The sequence below is a fragment of the Loxodonta africana genome, chromosome 23 (genome assembly GCF_030014295.1).
Source record: "Loxodonta africana isolate mLoxAfr1 chromosome 23, mLoxAfr1.hap2, whole genome shotgun sequence".
Lineage (NCBI taxonomy): Eukaryota > Metazoa > Chordata > Mammalia > Proboscidea > Elephantidae > Loxodonta > Loxodonta africana.
In genome coordinates this window covers 63957534-63973611 of record NC_087364.1, presented here as the reverse complement: position 1 = coordinate 63973611, position 16078 = coordinate 63957534, and the positions used below count along the sequence as shown (strand labels likewise).

Genomic DNA, 16078 nt, shown 5'->3' with positions numbered 1-16078 from the left:
TGGTATAAACAAGATCTGGCCCGAGCAGGGCTTGAAGGCACAAGTAAGTTGCATGAGGAAGTGGCCCAAATGCCCATGGTCTCCACTCCTGCCACATTACCTTCTATCTCTCATTCTGCACCTATGGCCTCATGGGGAGTTCCTTATGATCAGTTGACTGAGGAAGAAAGAACTCGTGCCTGGTTTACAGAGGGTTCTGTGTGACACACAAGCACCACTCAAAAGTGGACAGCAGTAGTACTACAGCTCCTTTCTGGGACCTCCCTGCAGGACAGTTGTGAGCGGAAATCCTTTCAATGGGCAGAATTTCAAGTAGTAAACCTGGTTTTTCACTTTTTTTAGAAGGAGACATGGCCAGATATGCAATTGTATACTCATTCATGGACTGTGGCCAGTGGTTTGGCTGGATGCTTAGGAACTTGGAAGAAAGATAATTGGAAAATTGGTGATAAGGAGGTATGGGGAAAAGGTATGCAGATTGACCTCTCTGAACTGGCCAAAGAAGTGAAGATACTTGTGTCTCATATGACTACTCACCAAAAGGTGACTTTGGTGGAGGAGGATTTTAACAATCAAGTGGATAGGATGATACATTCTATGGAAACCAGTCATCCTTTCTCCCCATCCACTCCCATCACTGCCCAGTGGGCTCATGAACAAAGTGGCCACAGTGGCAGCAATGGAGGTTATGCATGGTCTCAACAACATGTACTTCCACTCACCAAGGGTGACTTGGCTACAGCCACTGCTGAATGCCCAATCTGCCAGCAGCAGAGACCAACACTGAGTTCCTGATATGGCAACATTTCTCAAGGCAATTAGCCAGCAGCCTGGTGGCAAGTTGAATACTTTGGACTGCTTCTGTCGTAGAAAGGACAATGTTTCATCTTTAATGGGATAGACAATTTGGATACAGATTTGACTTGTCTGCATGCAGTGTCTCTGCCAAAACTACCATCCACGGACTCACAGAATGCCTTATCCACTGTCATGGTATCCCACACAGTATCAGGGGAGTTACTTCACAGCAAATGAAGTACGGCAGTGGGTCCATGCCCACATAATTTACTGGTTTTACCATGTTCTCCATTATCCTGAAGCTGCTAGCTTGATAGAACGATGCAGTGGCTTTCTATAAACGTAATTATGGAGCCAGCTAGGTGGCAATACTTTGTAGGGTTGGGGCAGTGCTCTCCAGGAGGCTGTATATGCTCTAAGCTATCGGCCATATATGGTGCTATTAGTGCCATATGCAGGATTCACAGTTCCAGGAACCCGGGGCTTGAGATTGGGGAGTGGTACCACTCACTAATACCCCTAGTTACCCACTCGCAAAATTTTTGCTTCCTGTCTCCATGACCCTATGCTGTGTGGGTCAAAAAGTCTTAGTTGCAAAGGGAGAAATACTCCCACCTGGGGACACGATACAGATTCCACTGAACTGGAAGTTAAGGATGCCACTTGACCACTTTGGGCTCCTCATGCCTCTGGATCAACAGGCAAAGAAGGTAGTTACCATATTGGCTGGTATGATTGACCTGACTAACAAGGGGAAATTGGATTGATGTTGCATGGTGGAGTACATTTGGAATACCAGAGATCTTTTAGGGCATCTGTTAGCACTACCATGCCATTATTAAAATCAATGGAAAACTATAGCAACCCAATTCTGACAAGACTGCTAATGGCCCAGACCCTTCAGTAATGAATTGTTTGGTCACCCCCCAGGCAAAGAATCACCAGCTGAGGTGCTTGCTGAGGGTAAAGGGAATACAGAATGGTTGATGAAAGAAGGTAGTTCTAAATACCACTTATGACCACATGATGAGCTGCAGAAACAAGGACTGTAATTGTTATGAGTATTTCTTCCTGGTATGTGTGCATCAAATATTTTTTATTTATAAAATATAAGATGTAAATGGGGCTAGTGTGTTTTCAATTGTACACATATTAGTTGTGTCATGTTAGGCCCAAGTATGACTTTGTATTGTCTTTAGTTAGAGATTGTTTATGGTTTAAGGAGATGTGTACAGGTGCCAAGATGACAAGGGGTGGACTGTGGTGATTCAAATTGTGTGTCACCTGGGCTGGGTCATGATTATCAGTGGTTTGGCAGTTATGTAATGATGTAATTTGGCAGTTATGCAGTGATGTAGTTTGGCAGTTTTGTAATGATGTAGTCATCCTCTGTGATGTGCTCTGATGTTAATAAGCCAATCAGTTGTAAAGGGAGTTTCCTCGGGGGTGTGGCCAGAATCCAATATATATGTGGGCATTCAGGCAAAGCTGGCTTCCTTGCTCTGGATCCTGCGTCCTGCTCGTCATTGTACGACCTCCAGTTCTTGGAACTTGAGCCAGTGGCCTATTGTATTTCCAGCTGATCTTGAGATCCATCAGCCTCTGCAGCCTCTGAGCCAACTGCCTGCTTCTTACCTGCTGATCTTCAGAATTGTCTGCTTCTGCAGCCTGTGAGCCAGTAGCCTGCCATCTGACCTGCCGATCCTGGGACTTGTCAGTTCCTGCAGCTGTGTGAGTCAAGAGAAGCCGCCAGCCTGATGCCTGATCACAGACTTTGGACTATCTAGCCTCTACAACTGCTTGAGGCATTTCCTTGAGATAAATCTCTCTGTCTCTACAAATATATATATGTATACTTATATATGTACACCTCACTGGATTTGCTTCTCTAGAGAACCCAGCCTAAGACACACTCACACACTGAGATAGGGATATGTAGATTTGTGTATAAATAATTTCCCACACACCTATTTTAAAGTCCTGAAACCCATTTTCTTTTTTTTACCCAGATGAAGTTGTTTTGAAATTTGAAAATGGCAAAGCCAGAGCTAAGAATGTTTTTTATGAAACATTACCAGTGGCAATTAATGGAAATGGACCCACCAAGGTGAGTAACAGTTTCTTTTACCTGGGTTCCTATTATTTGGATGTAGACTGTGGATTGATATGTGGATTTTTTTTTTTTTTTTTAATTAAGAGGTTTATTTTGGTGTCTATAATTTCCTGGTTTCATCTGTAAAACAGTGTATTTTCTGGTTTCATTCAGATTAATTAAACTGATGATTTTTCCTCAACCAGCTGGTAACTTTTCATCCCATTTGTAACAAATTTCACTTTTAGTGTTTTATTTAGTAATAAATAATTGAGAGTGAGCCAGATTTTCTCACCTAAGGTATCCTCTCTGAACAGGAATTATTCAGGTTGTCAAGGGATCATCTGTTTCAGCACAGTCGCCATTTTCTAAGTTAACAACACTGTTACGTCTCAGCTGTGACTAAATGAGTGGAAAGTTTCCTCTTGCCCTCATTATCTGCCAAGGTTGATGGATTGTAATTGACGAAGACATAACTGCATAATTTGTGCAATTTTGAATGCTTTTGGGTTCAGATATATTTAATTGAGCTTACTCAAAATGTTATTGATTGCAAAATATATAGATACGAAGTTTGTGCTGTTGGTATCAAATCAAGAGACCAATGTTTCTATATTTATTCCGTGTAATTATTTTTATACTTGTCTTGATACAATCTAATATAAAGCAGTTTTTAGATTGAAGGAACCCTGCTGGAGCAATGGTTAAAAGCTATGGCTGCTAACCAAAAGGTCGGCCGTTGGAATCCATAAACCGCTCCTTGGAAGCCTTACGGGGCAGTTCTCCTCTTTCCTGTAGGATTGCTGTGAGTTGGAATCGACTCAACAGCAACAGGTTTTAGATCGATACTGTGATTTCTGGTTTGAAACTTTTCATTCTTGCGGGTTACTTATTATAAGTAGTAAATCCTAAAACATTTATTTCAATGTTCATCGTTTCTTTCAAATATCAGATAATATACATGTTAATATAATCCTTATGAAATTGGTTGTATTTTTACACAAACAGTAGTTAAGCGGTCTCCTGATTTGCACAAAAGGAGAAATCATTAGTGAAACTAATTTGATGTGCAATAAAAATAGGGACCTGAATCTTCTGTGTAAAAACCACAGCACTTGTGCCACCTTGACCTTGAATAGTTACAGGATTTTTAAAGAAAAGAAGAATTTGGCTGGAAAACTTTCTCTGCCAGTGAAAATGATGTCAGACTTGGAATGCATTTGATATTGTGAAAGGAGGCTTAGGAAAGAAGTACCACCTAGAAGCCAGGACTGCCCATGTGAACAGCCTGACTATATTAACTACATAAACAGTGTCTGCACTTTCCAAAGCTGCCAGCATACATGTCTGCAGTTTTTATGAAGAAAACAGATGTTAAGTGGGAAGGCTGGGTGACCTAGTGTTTGTGGTGAGGGATCCAAGCGGTGGAGGTTTCCAGTCAAAATTAATGCTTTTAAAATATCGTTATCTCTGAAAATTGAACTCATAAAAAACAAAATGTTAAAAGTTATAAAGTTTTCATTCTGAAAACTAAAAGTAATGCTTTTTATACTCCAAACTTTAAAAAAATATTGACCATTTTGTTATTCACATAGGTAGTCAGTAATTCCTGAGATAAATATTTAATTTTTATGAGATTTTGTAAGATGGGGAAAGTGCCAGTCTTTATATATAGATGGGAATTTCAGATATGGCTGGAGCCATAAGTATTTGAGGGTATTTTTTCTTCTTCTTTTAAAAAATTTTTTTCACAGAATATTTTAAACAAAGGGTAACAGATAATTAAACAGTGCATTTCATACTACTAACATTTTTTATCCCTTTTAGAAATAACACCAAATAGGTAGTCCACTTTCACATGAATCTCTTTATGTTCTTCCTTTTAAAGCCATACTTTATAGGGCATGAGTGGTTAATTTCATGTTTTCATTTGTAATCTTTGACAATTACCAGTGAAAATTTTCATTTCTCTGTTGATTATAGAAGCACATTGACATGACCACATTGACCCTTTTAATGGCGACAAACCGTATACTCTCAATATCTCATTAAGGAGTGCCCTAATGGCATGTTTCCTGCTTTGTAATTCATTTCCTGAACTTCCTGTAGCCCAGAAGAAATGTGAACGAGTGTATCTTCTGAGTGTGCTGTGCATTGTAACTGTAACTACATCCACAATGTCTGTTCAATGCGACCATTGTCCCATTTAATTAATAGTGTCCATGTTTCAGTATAATAGAAATATTTGGGCAGAATCCCGAATATATGGGAGGACTCTGCTAAAACGGTACTGGACAAATTACCTCACCTGTTCTACCTGCTAAGATCTCTTTCTGGGCCTTAGGAACCTAGATAAACTCAGCTGGCGTTCTGTATATTTTTGACCACCACATTCAATGCATAGACTTTTTTTTCTTTTGAGTTCATTGCCTCTTCCCAGTAAAAAAAAAAAATTTATGATTATATATGCGTAAGGAAGTTTTAGGAGCATGCTTTTAACAGTAATATGAAATCAGTGCCAAAGCTAGTTTACTACTGTATCACTGTCTTGAGGCGAGATAATTATAGTTTATGAAAAGAAAGAATAAAACAATTAAAATTTTAAAAAGTTATAAACCACAAACACTCATACTAGGTATTAAAATTGTGATTAAATTAGCTGAATTTTTGTAAAAGCGTTGAAAATATATGGATATGCCAGATTTGTTTGAGGGCTCAGAGCAAATCTTAGTGTTTTTCCCCTTCTGTTGTTCTCTCTCCCTCACCTCCTTCCACCACCCCCTGCCCCCACCCAACACCTAAAACACACACAGGAACACAGGCTTTACAGGTAAGATGTATATCAATAGCTGACCTAGGAGAATGGAGAAAAGTCACAAAGAAATTCCTCTGAGATGCCCAGAAGGGACTGGGGGTGAGGAAGCATTATTGTACTTTATCTTATTGTTGACTGTGGTTATGTAATTAGGACCTTGCTCTCAACCAAACCAAACCCTTTGCCATCAAGTTGATTCTGACTCATAGCAACCCTGTAGAACAGGGTGGAACTGTCCCATAGGGTTTCCAAGGAGCGGCTTATAGATTTGAACTGCTTTAGATCTGTTTTAATCTGCAAGCTACCTTTTCCTGAGTCAGTGCTCCTGAATCACTGCCCAGAAGCCTGGTTTACAGTAGGGTAGTTTCCTGGAAGGTTTCAATGCCTTTTGGTGATGACATCTACTATTTATTTGGTGTGGTGATGCCTTGGTAAGAGGTCAGACCTCTACCACCCCATTCACTGTAGTTGTCTCCTATGGGACTTTAAACTTGTCTTCCTACTAAATTAGTCTTCACATGACTGCCTTTATTTGCATTGCTTTTGGTAATACATCTCATTAGCCCATTTATAAAATGGTTCATTGTTTGACTTCTAGACTTCCTCAGTTGTGTCTCTTCCCATATTTGTCCTTAGATAATGAAATAAAAGCACTTTTACTATTTTTAATGCCTTTTTTTTTTGCATTTCTAGTCAGAAGTGTCCCTGTTTTATGATTCATAGTCTTCAGAGAAATTTGTTTATGCGATGTGCCTTTCTAGGTGATAAGTAATGGAGTAATTAAAGGAATTTACCTAATGCAGAAAACATGTTTGGAAGCTAGATGGTTATAGAAGGAAGGTACACTGAGGAGAAAGATTTCTTCTGTTAATTCAGTTTCCTTTTATTTGCCAGATTGTGCTGAATTATTTTGGGAACTACGTACCTAACTCATGGACACAGGACAGCGGCTGCACCCTTTGTGATTTGAATGTCATTGACTTGTCTCAAGTCGATGTAAGTGGGATTGACTGTGTGTGATGTGTGATGATAAAAAGTACATGGTGATTTTTAGAAAAAAGGACACAGTGTAGCTCTGATTGCATGGTAGGGAATGGATTTATAGACTTAAAACATGATGACTCCAAAAATTGCTAGATTTGTGTACTTCTAAACTGTCTTTGAAAGCCAAGCCAGGTAATAATTGAACCTGATAAAAGGGGCTTGGTTGTTCATACTTCATATCTTGCTATGATTGGGGGCTTTTGTTTTATTTAAGCCTGCTAACTGGGAGCCCTGATGGTGCAATGGTTAAGAGCTGGGCTGCTAACCAAAAGGTTGGCAGTTAAATCCACCAGCCGTTCCTTGGAAACTTTATGGGACAGTTCTACTCTGACCTACAGTGTCTCTATGAGTCAGAAGCAACTCGACGGCACATAACAACAACAGCAAACGTGGTCAAAGGAGTCTCTGGGTGGTGTAAACGGTTAATGCGCTCAGCTTCTAACTGAAAGGTTGATGGTTCGAGTCCACCCAGAGGTGCCTTGAAAGAAAGGCCTGGCAGATTGCTTCCAAAAAATCAGCCAGTGAAGATGCTATGGAACACAGTTCTACTCTGACACACATGGAGTTGCCTTGAGTCAGGGTCCACTCAGTGGTAGCTGGTTATAACTGGCATACAGCTTGGTCTAAAGCATTGAGAAAAAGTGATGGCAATGCTTCAGTATTTTCATTGATTAATTTTATCTGTGCTTGGTTTTCTGATTCGATAATTTAAATAATAATTATACATGAATATGTAGGTAAGAGACTGTTTTAAGCACTTTACATATAATAACTTATTTAAACTTCACAAAGACCCCTGTGATGAACAGTACTATTGACTCAGTTTTACAGATGAGAAACCTGAGTTATATAAAGGTTAAGTAACCGGCCTAAGGGTATACATTTTTTAAGTATTGCAGTAAGGATTTGAATTTAGGTAATCTGGCTCCTGAACCTATATTCTTAACCACTAAGTGATTTTGTCTCTGTATCAAACAAAACAAAACAAAACAAAAAACCAAACCCATTGTCATTGTGTTGATTAAAGCTCATAGTGATCCTATAGGACAGAGTAGAACTGCCCCATAGAACTTCCAAAGAGCAGCTGGTAAATTTGAACTGCCGACTTTTTGGTTAGCGATCGTAATTTGCCCTAACTGTTAACCACTGTGCCACCAGGGCTCCTCTGTATCTAATACGAGCCAGGAACAATGCTACTTACATGTATCTCATAGAGAATTATAATTATGTTGATCATTTATACACTAAGAGTGAACAGCAACCGCCAATACTTATTATTTGTCTATAAAACGTTCTTACGGATCTTTGCCCTGTCCTCAGTGACAGCAGTGTTAGGAGATCCTGTAGCTACATTTTTCTTCTAACAAATTGCCTTAGAAGATTGTTATGTGTATGAACAATTGGGCTCTAAGGAGTGATTTTGTCATTAAGACATTGTTTTGTTCATTCACCATGGATTTGTTGAGTAGTTACAGCATGCCAGATCAGTAGAAACAAAACAGGCAAAAATAAAACTCCCGGAATATCGTTCTGGTAGCTCTGGTCCCCATGCAAATGCAAAATATTTTCACTGTAGTCAGCTGAAACTCCTGAATTAAATAGTTTGTCTTAACATTGTCTGAAAGGAGGATAAAGAATAACCTGTGTATATGTAGGAGCTTCTAACTAGAGCCCTGTTTTATTTGAAAATAAGACTTTTGGCCAGTCTCTAAAATAACAAACTGAATGTTTCCTCTCTGGAAGGAAAGCCAGAATGGTTCTGAATGAGGCTGCATCACAAAAATGTTTAAAAAATTTGTCCTGATCTTTTTTGCAGAAAGTAGCCTTGTTCTCCCGAGGGAGAGTTAATACAGTTTATTCTGTTTTGTTTCCTTTTATATTAACTTTCTGGTACAAAGATACATATTTATATTTATATGAAACAAGAATTTTTTTTTGCAGGTAGGGATAAATCTCTTGACTTAAGTTCTTTTGTCTTAGAGCCTGTTAAAAGGAGCTAGAAAACTACTCGTTCCATCATGGAAACTGAATTTGTTATTAGTTTTTAGGTGTAATTATTATGCAGGAAACCCAAACCCAAACCAAACCCAACCCATTACTGTTAAGTTGATACCAACTCTTAGTGACCCTATAGGACAGAGTAGAACTGCCCCTGTGGTTTCCAAAGCTGAAATCTTAAGGGACCAGACTGCTGTATCTTTCTCCCACACAGCAGCTGTTGGGTTCAAACCACTGACCTTTTGGTTAGCAGCTGAGTGTTTAACCACTGCACCACCAGGGTTCCTTTAATATGCAATGGGGTTGTAAAATTTAAAATCCTGTGCATGGTAAAGAGCATGGACTCTGAAGTCACACTTGCTGAATTCAGATCTCAAGCCCACCACACGCTTAGATGTGGGCCAGAGGCAGGTATCTTTATATTTGAAAATAATAATGTTTATCTCAGAGGGTTGAAAGGAGCCCTCATGGTGCAGTGGTTAAGTGCACAGCTACTAACTGAAAGGTTTATGGTTCGAACCCACCAGCGGCTCCACAGGAGGAAAGACTGGCAATCTGCTGCTGTAGAATATTTACAGCCTGGGAAACCCTATGGGGCAGTTCTACTCTGTCCTTTAGGTTACCCTAGAATTGTTGTGAGTCAGAATCATCTAGAGGGCATACAGAAACAGAGGGTTGATAGGAAGGTTAAATAAAATTATGTATGTGTCTGTGTCACCAAGCCTTCAGTGAATGTTAGCTGTTGTTATTGTTACCATTATCATATAAAATTATATGAACTTGAAGGTAGATTAATAAAGGAGATGTAGTTGATTGAAGTCCAGCTCTTCACATACTAGTTTATATGTTCTGGGTTACTTCTCCAAGCTCCATTTTTCTCTTGTGTAAATTTAGAATAATAAATAAATTAGAAGGCTATTATGGAGCCCTGGTGGTGCAGTGATTAAGCATTTGGTTGATAACTGAAAGGTCAGCGATTCCAACCCACCAGCTGCTCCAAGGGAGAAGGATGTGGTGTTATTAAATTAAATGCAACACATTGTCTCATTTCATAAGAGAGGACTGTGTTCCACTTTTTACTTATTTTTTCTATTAAATTGAGAACTTCTAGCAGTTGCCATTTAGTAGACCTCATGGCGACCTCGTGTGTTTCGGAGCAGAACTGTGCTCCATAGGGTTTTCAATGGCTGATTTTTTTTGGAAACAGACCAGACCTTTTCTTTCAAGGCACCTCTGAGTGGATTCAAACCACCAAACTTTTTGGCTAGTAGCCCAGTACTTAATTGTTTGCACCTCCCCGGGACTGCGAGAACGCCTAGAAGGTAGATATTTTGTGTTTAGTTCTTTGTGTTTGTTGATTGATTTAGTAATAAACATTTTGGGTGAATAAATGAATTGAAAAACCAAAGAAGTTCAGCAGTGTAGGAGGTGTGCTTCAATTCAAATACATACTAAATTATAATATAGGTAATGGGAATGTGTGAAGTGTCCTGTGTGAATGATGGGAAGAGGTACCTAACTCAGTAATTAGCATATATTACACTTCTAAAAATCTGTAATTCTTAAGTTTAGGCTTTAAGACATGGTTTTAAAAAGGCATTATACTGGAATATTTTGTATACTTCTGGTAATAACACCTTTACATTGTACTTTACTTACGTTTTTGTGTTCCTCAACCATCTGTAAGTTTTTCAAGCCTAGGCTTTCTCTCCTTTTCCTAAATGTTGCCTGCCACAAGGCCTGGCATACATTTCATGCAATATATGAAAGATAAATGGCACACTAAGACACTGCCAGAGAGGATTTATGAAAATATGTCAAAATAGGTACGGTACAATAAGATAAAATATATTAGTGAAATAAAATAGCTTTCCTCACATGTAATGGAATAATGAAGGAAAATAATGGACTATCAAGATTAAAGGGCGTATTTAAGGATAGCTGTAAAGGTGCTCCGGTCCTCCTTGATTGCTGTATTTGGGCTACAAATTAAGCTCTGAACTTAGGAAAACAAAAAGGGAAGCAGTTACCATTCAGGTTTCTTAGATGAAGCTTTCAAAATAGCACTTAGAGTTGAAGGAAGTTTCTTCAAGTGCTGTCATAAAGGAAGTATTGAGTAGTAGACTATATGCTTAATTAATTTTAAATTTGGAGAAAATATAAAAAATATGTGTATTTCCTCTTCAAACCTCGGTCATAATGCCAAGATGTCAGTAAAATTACTTTGATGGGGTCCATAAAAATTTCAAGAGTCAGAGAACTGCCATAGGGCAATTTGAATTTAGCTTACCTTGAACTGAAATCCTTGTGTTTTTATATTATGCTAGTTAAGACTTGAATAAGACTTAAAATTAAACCACACTAACGATATTTTTTGTGTTTCTTGCCCTAAAACATAGGTCTATCCAAATGTAACAATAGGCATTTTTATTGAGCAACCTACTCCTTTCCTACCTCGATTTCTGGACACATTGTTGACACTGGATTACCCAAAAGATGCTCTTAAACTCTTTGTTCATAACAGAGTAAGTATTTGAGAAATGAATATTCTATTTGGAAACATTTTTGATAGTCTTTGGAACAATTTAATTGTTCATTATTATTTTTTTATGTCTAAAAGAATTCATTGGGCTGTATTTGATGGAGAAATTTTGAAGTGATTACTGCCTTGCCATTACAGGACCTAAGGATTTTAGAGTCTAGAAGCCAATATTATAATATGATGACCCACATATAGATAAAAAATGGTTGAACATGAGCAATTTTCATATGACAATATATAATGAAAGAAATATCAAAGGATCTTATATCCCTGTGCCTTTGGGTCTCCCCCCCCGCCCCCGCCATTATGTCATTTGTAACTTTTGATAACACCATAAAATCAGAACCTGAAATGGCTTCCAGATAGAGTATTGTCTTGATTCATGACACATTTGGCATGATTTTCTCCAAAGGATTTAGATACTGTTACTTCCTTCAAAAATATTCAGGACCTCCCAAACACCTCCCACATATAACCTAAACTTAAATACATTTTCTTCAATATTTTTTCAGTTACTTGTCCCTTTTCTGTTAAAAGTTTGTACTTAACATCGTCTAGAAAAACTAGTGAGCTGTGAACTCTATGAGATATTTTCTCCTGTTCTAATAATTTTCATATGCTATTTTTCTTTCTTCCTTGTGTCCATGTTAGCTAATCATTGACATTTTTTCAAAAGAGAGTATTTTAAATTTATAGAAAACCAGTTAAAATAAATATAAAAGAATGAATCATTGAGAACATTTACTTAGTAAAAAGCATTGTAATATGTACTTACGTTGATTATATTTTTATGTACTGTGTCTTTTCTTTCTATTTTTTCTGCGTTCATAGGACCTTAAACTTCTTGAGGGTAGGAGTTTTTATCTTCTCCTGTTTTGCTTAAAATTAACTATAGTGGTTTTAACAAGCTGTGACAGCATTAACGTTTCAGAAATAGTGAGATGATGCATAAAAGTACTGAAGTGCTCTTGTCATGAAGGAAGATAATCTTATCTGAGTATTAGCAGAGTAAACCACGCTGATTTGGCAGAATCTTATGTTGATGATTTTTTCATCATGTTTGCCTAACAATAACGATCTGCTGAACTTTCTCCTCTATTTGTTAAAGCAAAATTTTATATATCACCATTCATTTTTTCTGGCTTTCAAAGAATATTATAACATCATCTTTTGTAAGATATGATTATTTTTATTTACAACTTAGATTAATATCTGTTAGGTTTAATGGAAATTTTTTCCTGGGTATTTCACACAATGCAAGTTGAAGATTCTTAGGCTGCAAGCCATTTTCCCCTTTTGAGTTAGAAACATTTTGTAGCACCCAGGATTTAAACAACAATGCCAAGGCTCGTCTGGGAGTAGATGTTTAAAGCATTTTGAAGTATCTTCTCTTTAAAGAATATTAATATGTGTCTATTTTAGATTTTTCATATGGCATTTAGCATTTTAAATATAACCTGTTTAATATGGCTATCGTTTATAATTGAGTGGATATGTGAATTGTGGAATTTACAACTTTGAATGTAAACAAATACCTACATATGAATACTTCAGTCATCTTATTGTCTTACATTCTCTCTAATTTTGAATATTTTAAATATGTTACAGGAAGTTTATCATGAAAAGGACATCAAGGCATTTTTTGATAAAGCTAAACATGAAATCAGTTCTATAAAAATAGTAGGACCGGAAGAAGATCTAAGTCAAGCTGAAGCCAGAAACATGGGAATGTATGTTTAATAACTTTAAAAAATTTCTAGTAAACAGGCTTTAAGAAAAAGCAAACTTTTCTCCAAAATTAATATCCTAAACTTGGGTGTCTCAGTGTGTGTACCTAATGTCAGACTATGTTTATGTTTGCATATATATACTTGTAAAAGATTATGGAAGTTATTTACATTTTTCTTTTAATGGATAGGAATCAACACATTTAATCAAAGTAGTAATTGTACTACAGATCAAGACCTTAAATAGAAATACACAGAAAAACAAATAGTTTAAGACTGGTATAAACTAAAAAACCAAACCTGTTGCCATCCAGTTGATTCCAACTCACAGTGACCCTATAAGACAGAGTAGAGCTGCCCCACAGAGTTTCCAAGGAGTGCCTGGTGGATTTGAACTGCTGACCTTTTGGTTAGTAGCCATAGCTCTTATCCACTACACCACCAGGGTTTCCAAGACTGGTATAGCAGTGATTTAATTGTGCTCTGTCTGAAGGTTGTGTGTGTGGTTAAAAATGTGTGTTTCATATTGTTGGGAGAAAAGGGTATTTCAGCATTTCAGTTACCTAATAATCTAGATAATACTGTAACCCCCAGAAGAGCGATTTGGGGTATTTGTTTAGTCATTGGAATTCTTCTGACCACAAACAAAACTGATAATAGTAAAAATAATCATTTATTCAATGATTGTTGGTTGAATCTGCTCAGTGTTGTGTTGAGAGCTGCTGATCAAAAGGTGAATAAAACATGGTAACGTCTCGGCAGAATACATTCTTGTCTACTACTAAGCATAGCATCTCGTACTGTGGAAGCTCTGGGCCCAGAGTGATGGATTCTGCCCGGTGTGGGGGTGTAGAAATAGGCAGGAAAACAGGCCTCTGAAAAACCAAGCAGATGTTCTTACTAATGGTTTCATAATTTATTCATTAGAGAGCCCTTCGGGCCCACGTTCAGAACTTATTTCCTCTAATTATTTACACAGTTTTAACAAGATTTCCTGCCTAGTGTCCTGTTCGACCTTAGAAATAAATGTGGTGTAGAGATACACAGTGACAGCAGCAGAATGTGATAACTGGAAACAGCCATGAGCGAGGGGACCTCAGAACGAGGAAAGAGAGAACTGAAAATGTGGAAGACATAATATGTGGGATTATTTCTCATGTCATCCTGGTGTGGCCAGTGGCTCAGTCCTTAATGTGATGTAATTGATAATAGTACTACAGGCCCTACAGGAAAAATGTATGTCAATGTTAGGCTTCCCTGGTAAGAAGGCAGGGGGAGTAGCTATTACAGAAAGAATTCTGTGCAGATCAATTTCTAAAAGTATTAATACCTAAAGAGTTGTACATTGTTATGTCCAATATTTGCTTAAAACTGAGTTGTTGCATGAACAAAATTTTACATTGTGTGTGCATGTATGTGTGCAAAAATTATCTTGGTTTGTGCAAAAAAAGTCCCTGAAAAATTTATTGGAGTAAATTATTTCTCCCCTTCAGAGAGAATTAAATATGCAGTTACTATTCTGACTGATTTTTTTTACATATTCCTTAAAAAATTTAGTGGCTTGGTAATATATTTTACTTGGCCTAAATTTTTAGTGTTGACCTACGTATGAATGTCTGTGTTGATATATCGACAATTTTAAAATTTACAATTTCTCCTTTTAGATATTGTCTCACTATTTTGGTTAGAAAAGTACATCAGAGAAACCTCATTTTATGTATAAGATTTATCATTTTTCAACCATTGCAGTCTTATTCTTTCTAATTCTTGTTTCATCATCTTTTTCAACATCAGGGATCTTTGCCGTCAGGATGAAAAGTGCAATTATTACTTCAGTGTGGATGCAGATGTTGTTTTGACAAATCCAAGGACTTTAAAACTTTTGATTGAACAAAACAGGTACTATGTAAGATTTGGTATCAATTATTAAAATAATAGTCATTTTCTATGTCTATATGTTTAGAATATTGCCTTTGGAACACAGTCTGTTTTCTTGTGTTTAGCAAATTCAGAGAACTCACACTAAGTCATTTTTTTACACCTTATAAACTTTCAGTTGTACTTACTTATTTTTTTAAAGGAGTCAAATGGAAAATGATCTGATGAAAGTTAGAAATACTTAATACTAGTTACAATAAAAAAAATGCAACTTTTGTCAATTGTATTTGGCCTATTCTATTAAAAAAATTTTTTTTTTTTTTTTTAATTAAAAGCTAGCTGAAATTACAACACATCTGATACTGAAAAACCAAAAAACCCAACCCATTGCCATCAGGTCAATTCTGACTCACAGCAACCCTATAGGACAGAGTAGAACTGCCCCTGTAGGTTTTCCGAGGAGTGTCTGGTGGATTCGAACTGCCAGCCTTTTAGTTAGCAGCTATAGCTGTTAACCACTGTGCCACTAGGGCTCCCATCTGATAATAGTAAAATGTAAAATTGTTTTATTCCCTGTTTTTTAGTAAATGACAGAAAACTTCTGGCCTAAAAAGCTGAATATTGCATACAGAGTTGTAATTCTTAGAGTTTGAAAGAAATTTCAGAGGTACAAACCATCCCACGGTCAGATCTATAGCTTTATTTAATGCTACTAGTCATCACTCAGCAATACACGCTTTCATTGAACTGAAATGGAAAAGCTGCCGTGTGTATCGCCGTATAATGATATTAATCTTCACTTCTTATTAATAACTATTGCTGCTACTACTGTTATTACCGCTGCTAATAGCTTACCTTTAGTGAGTGCTTACCAAATTGCAAGGATTGTTCTAGGTATGTTTACATATATTAACACAATTTTTGCCCTAAATGGATAAAACGTTTAGTTCATGAAATGTTGGAATGCCTGTTTTCACTTTTCTGAGCAAAAAATTCACAGTGGAACATCTGTTATGCTCTCTTCACTTACTCTGTTTATAATGGAAATGCCGCTGGAATTTGTCAGTTTGTAGAATTTGTCAGTTCACAATTTTTATTTGAAAATTTGAGACCTCTCAGAAACAATCTGTGTATACAGCCCCATCCCTTGAAGATAACTATAAATTATAGGTAACTTTCCAAAG

The 16078-nt window shown here is 37.1% G+C and overlaps 1 protein-coding gene across 2 annotated transcripts in view; it reads left to right on the top strand.

Moving 5' to 3' along the window:
* PLOD2 (procollagen-lysine,2-oxoglutarate 5-dioxygenase 2) overlaps nt 1-16078 on the top strand; it is a 95522-nt gene that overhangs the window by 65275 nt on the left and 14169 nt on the right. For both annotated transcript variants that reach the window (XM_003416168.4, XM_003416167.4), the window contains exons 7-11: nt 2808-2905; nt 6600-6701; nt 11147-11272; nt 12898-13019; nt 14811-14915. In XM_003416168.4, coding sequence (XP_003416216.1) covers nt 2808-2905; nt 6600-6701; nt 11147-11272; nt 12898-13019; nt 14811-14915 — 553 coding nt within the window. The remainder of the gene's footprint in view (nt 1-2807; nt 2906-6599; nt 6702-11146; nt 11273-12897; nt 13020-14810; nt 14916-16078) is intronic.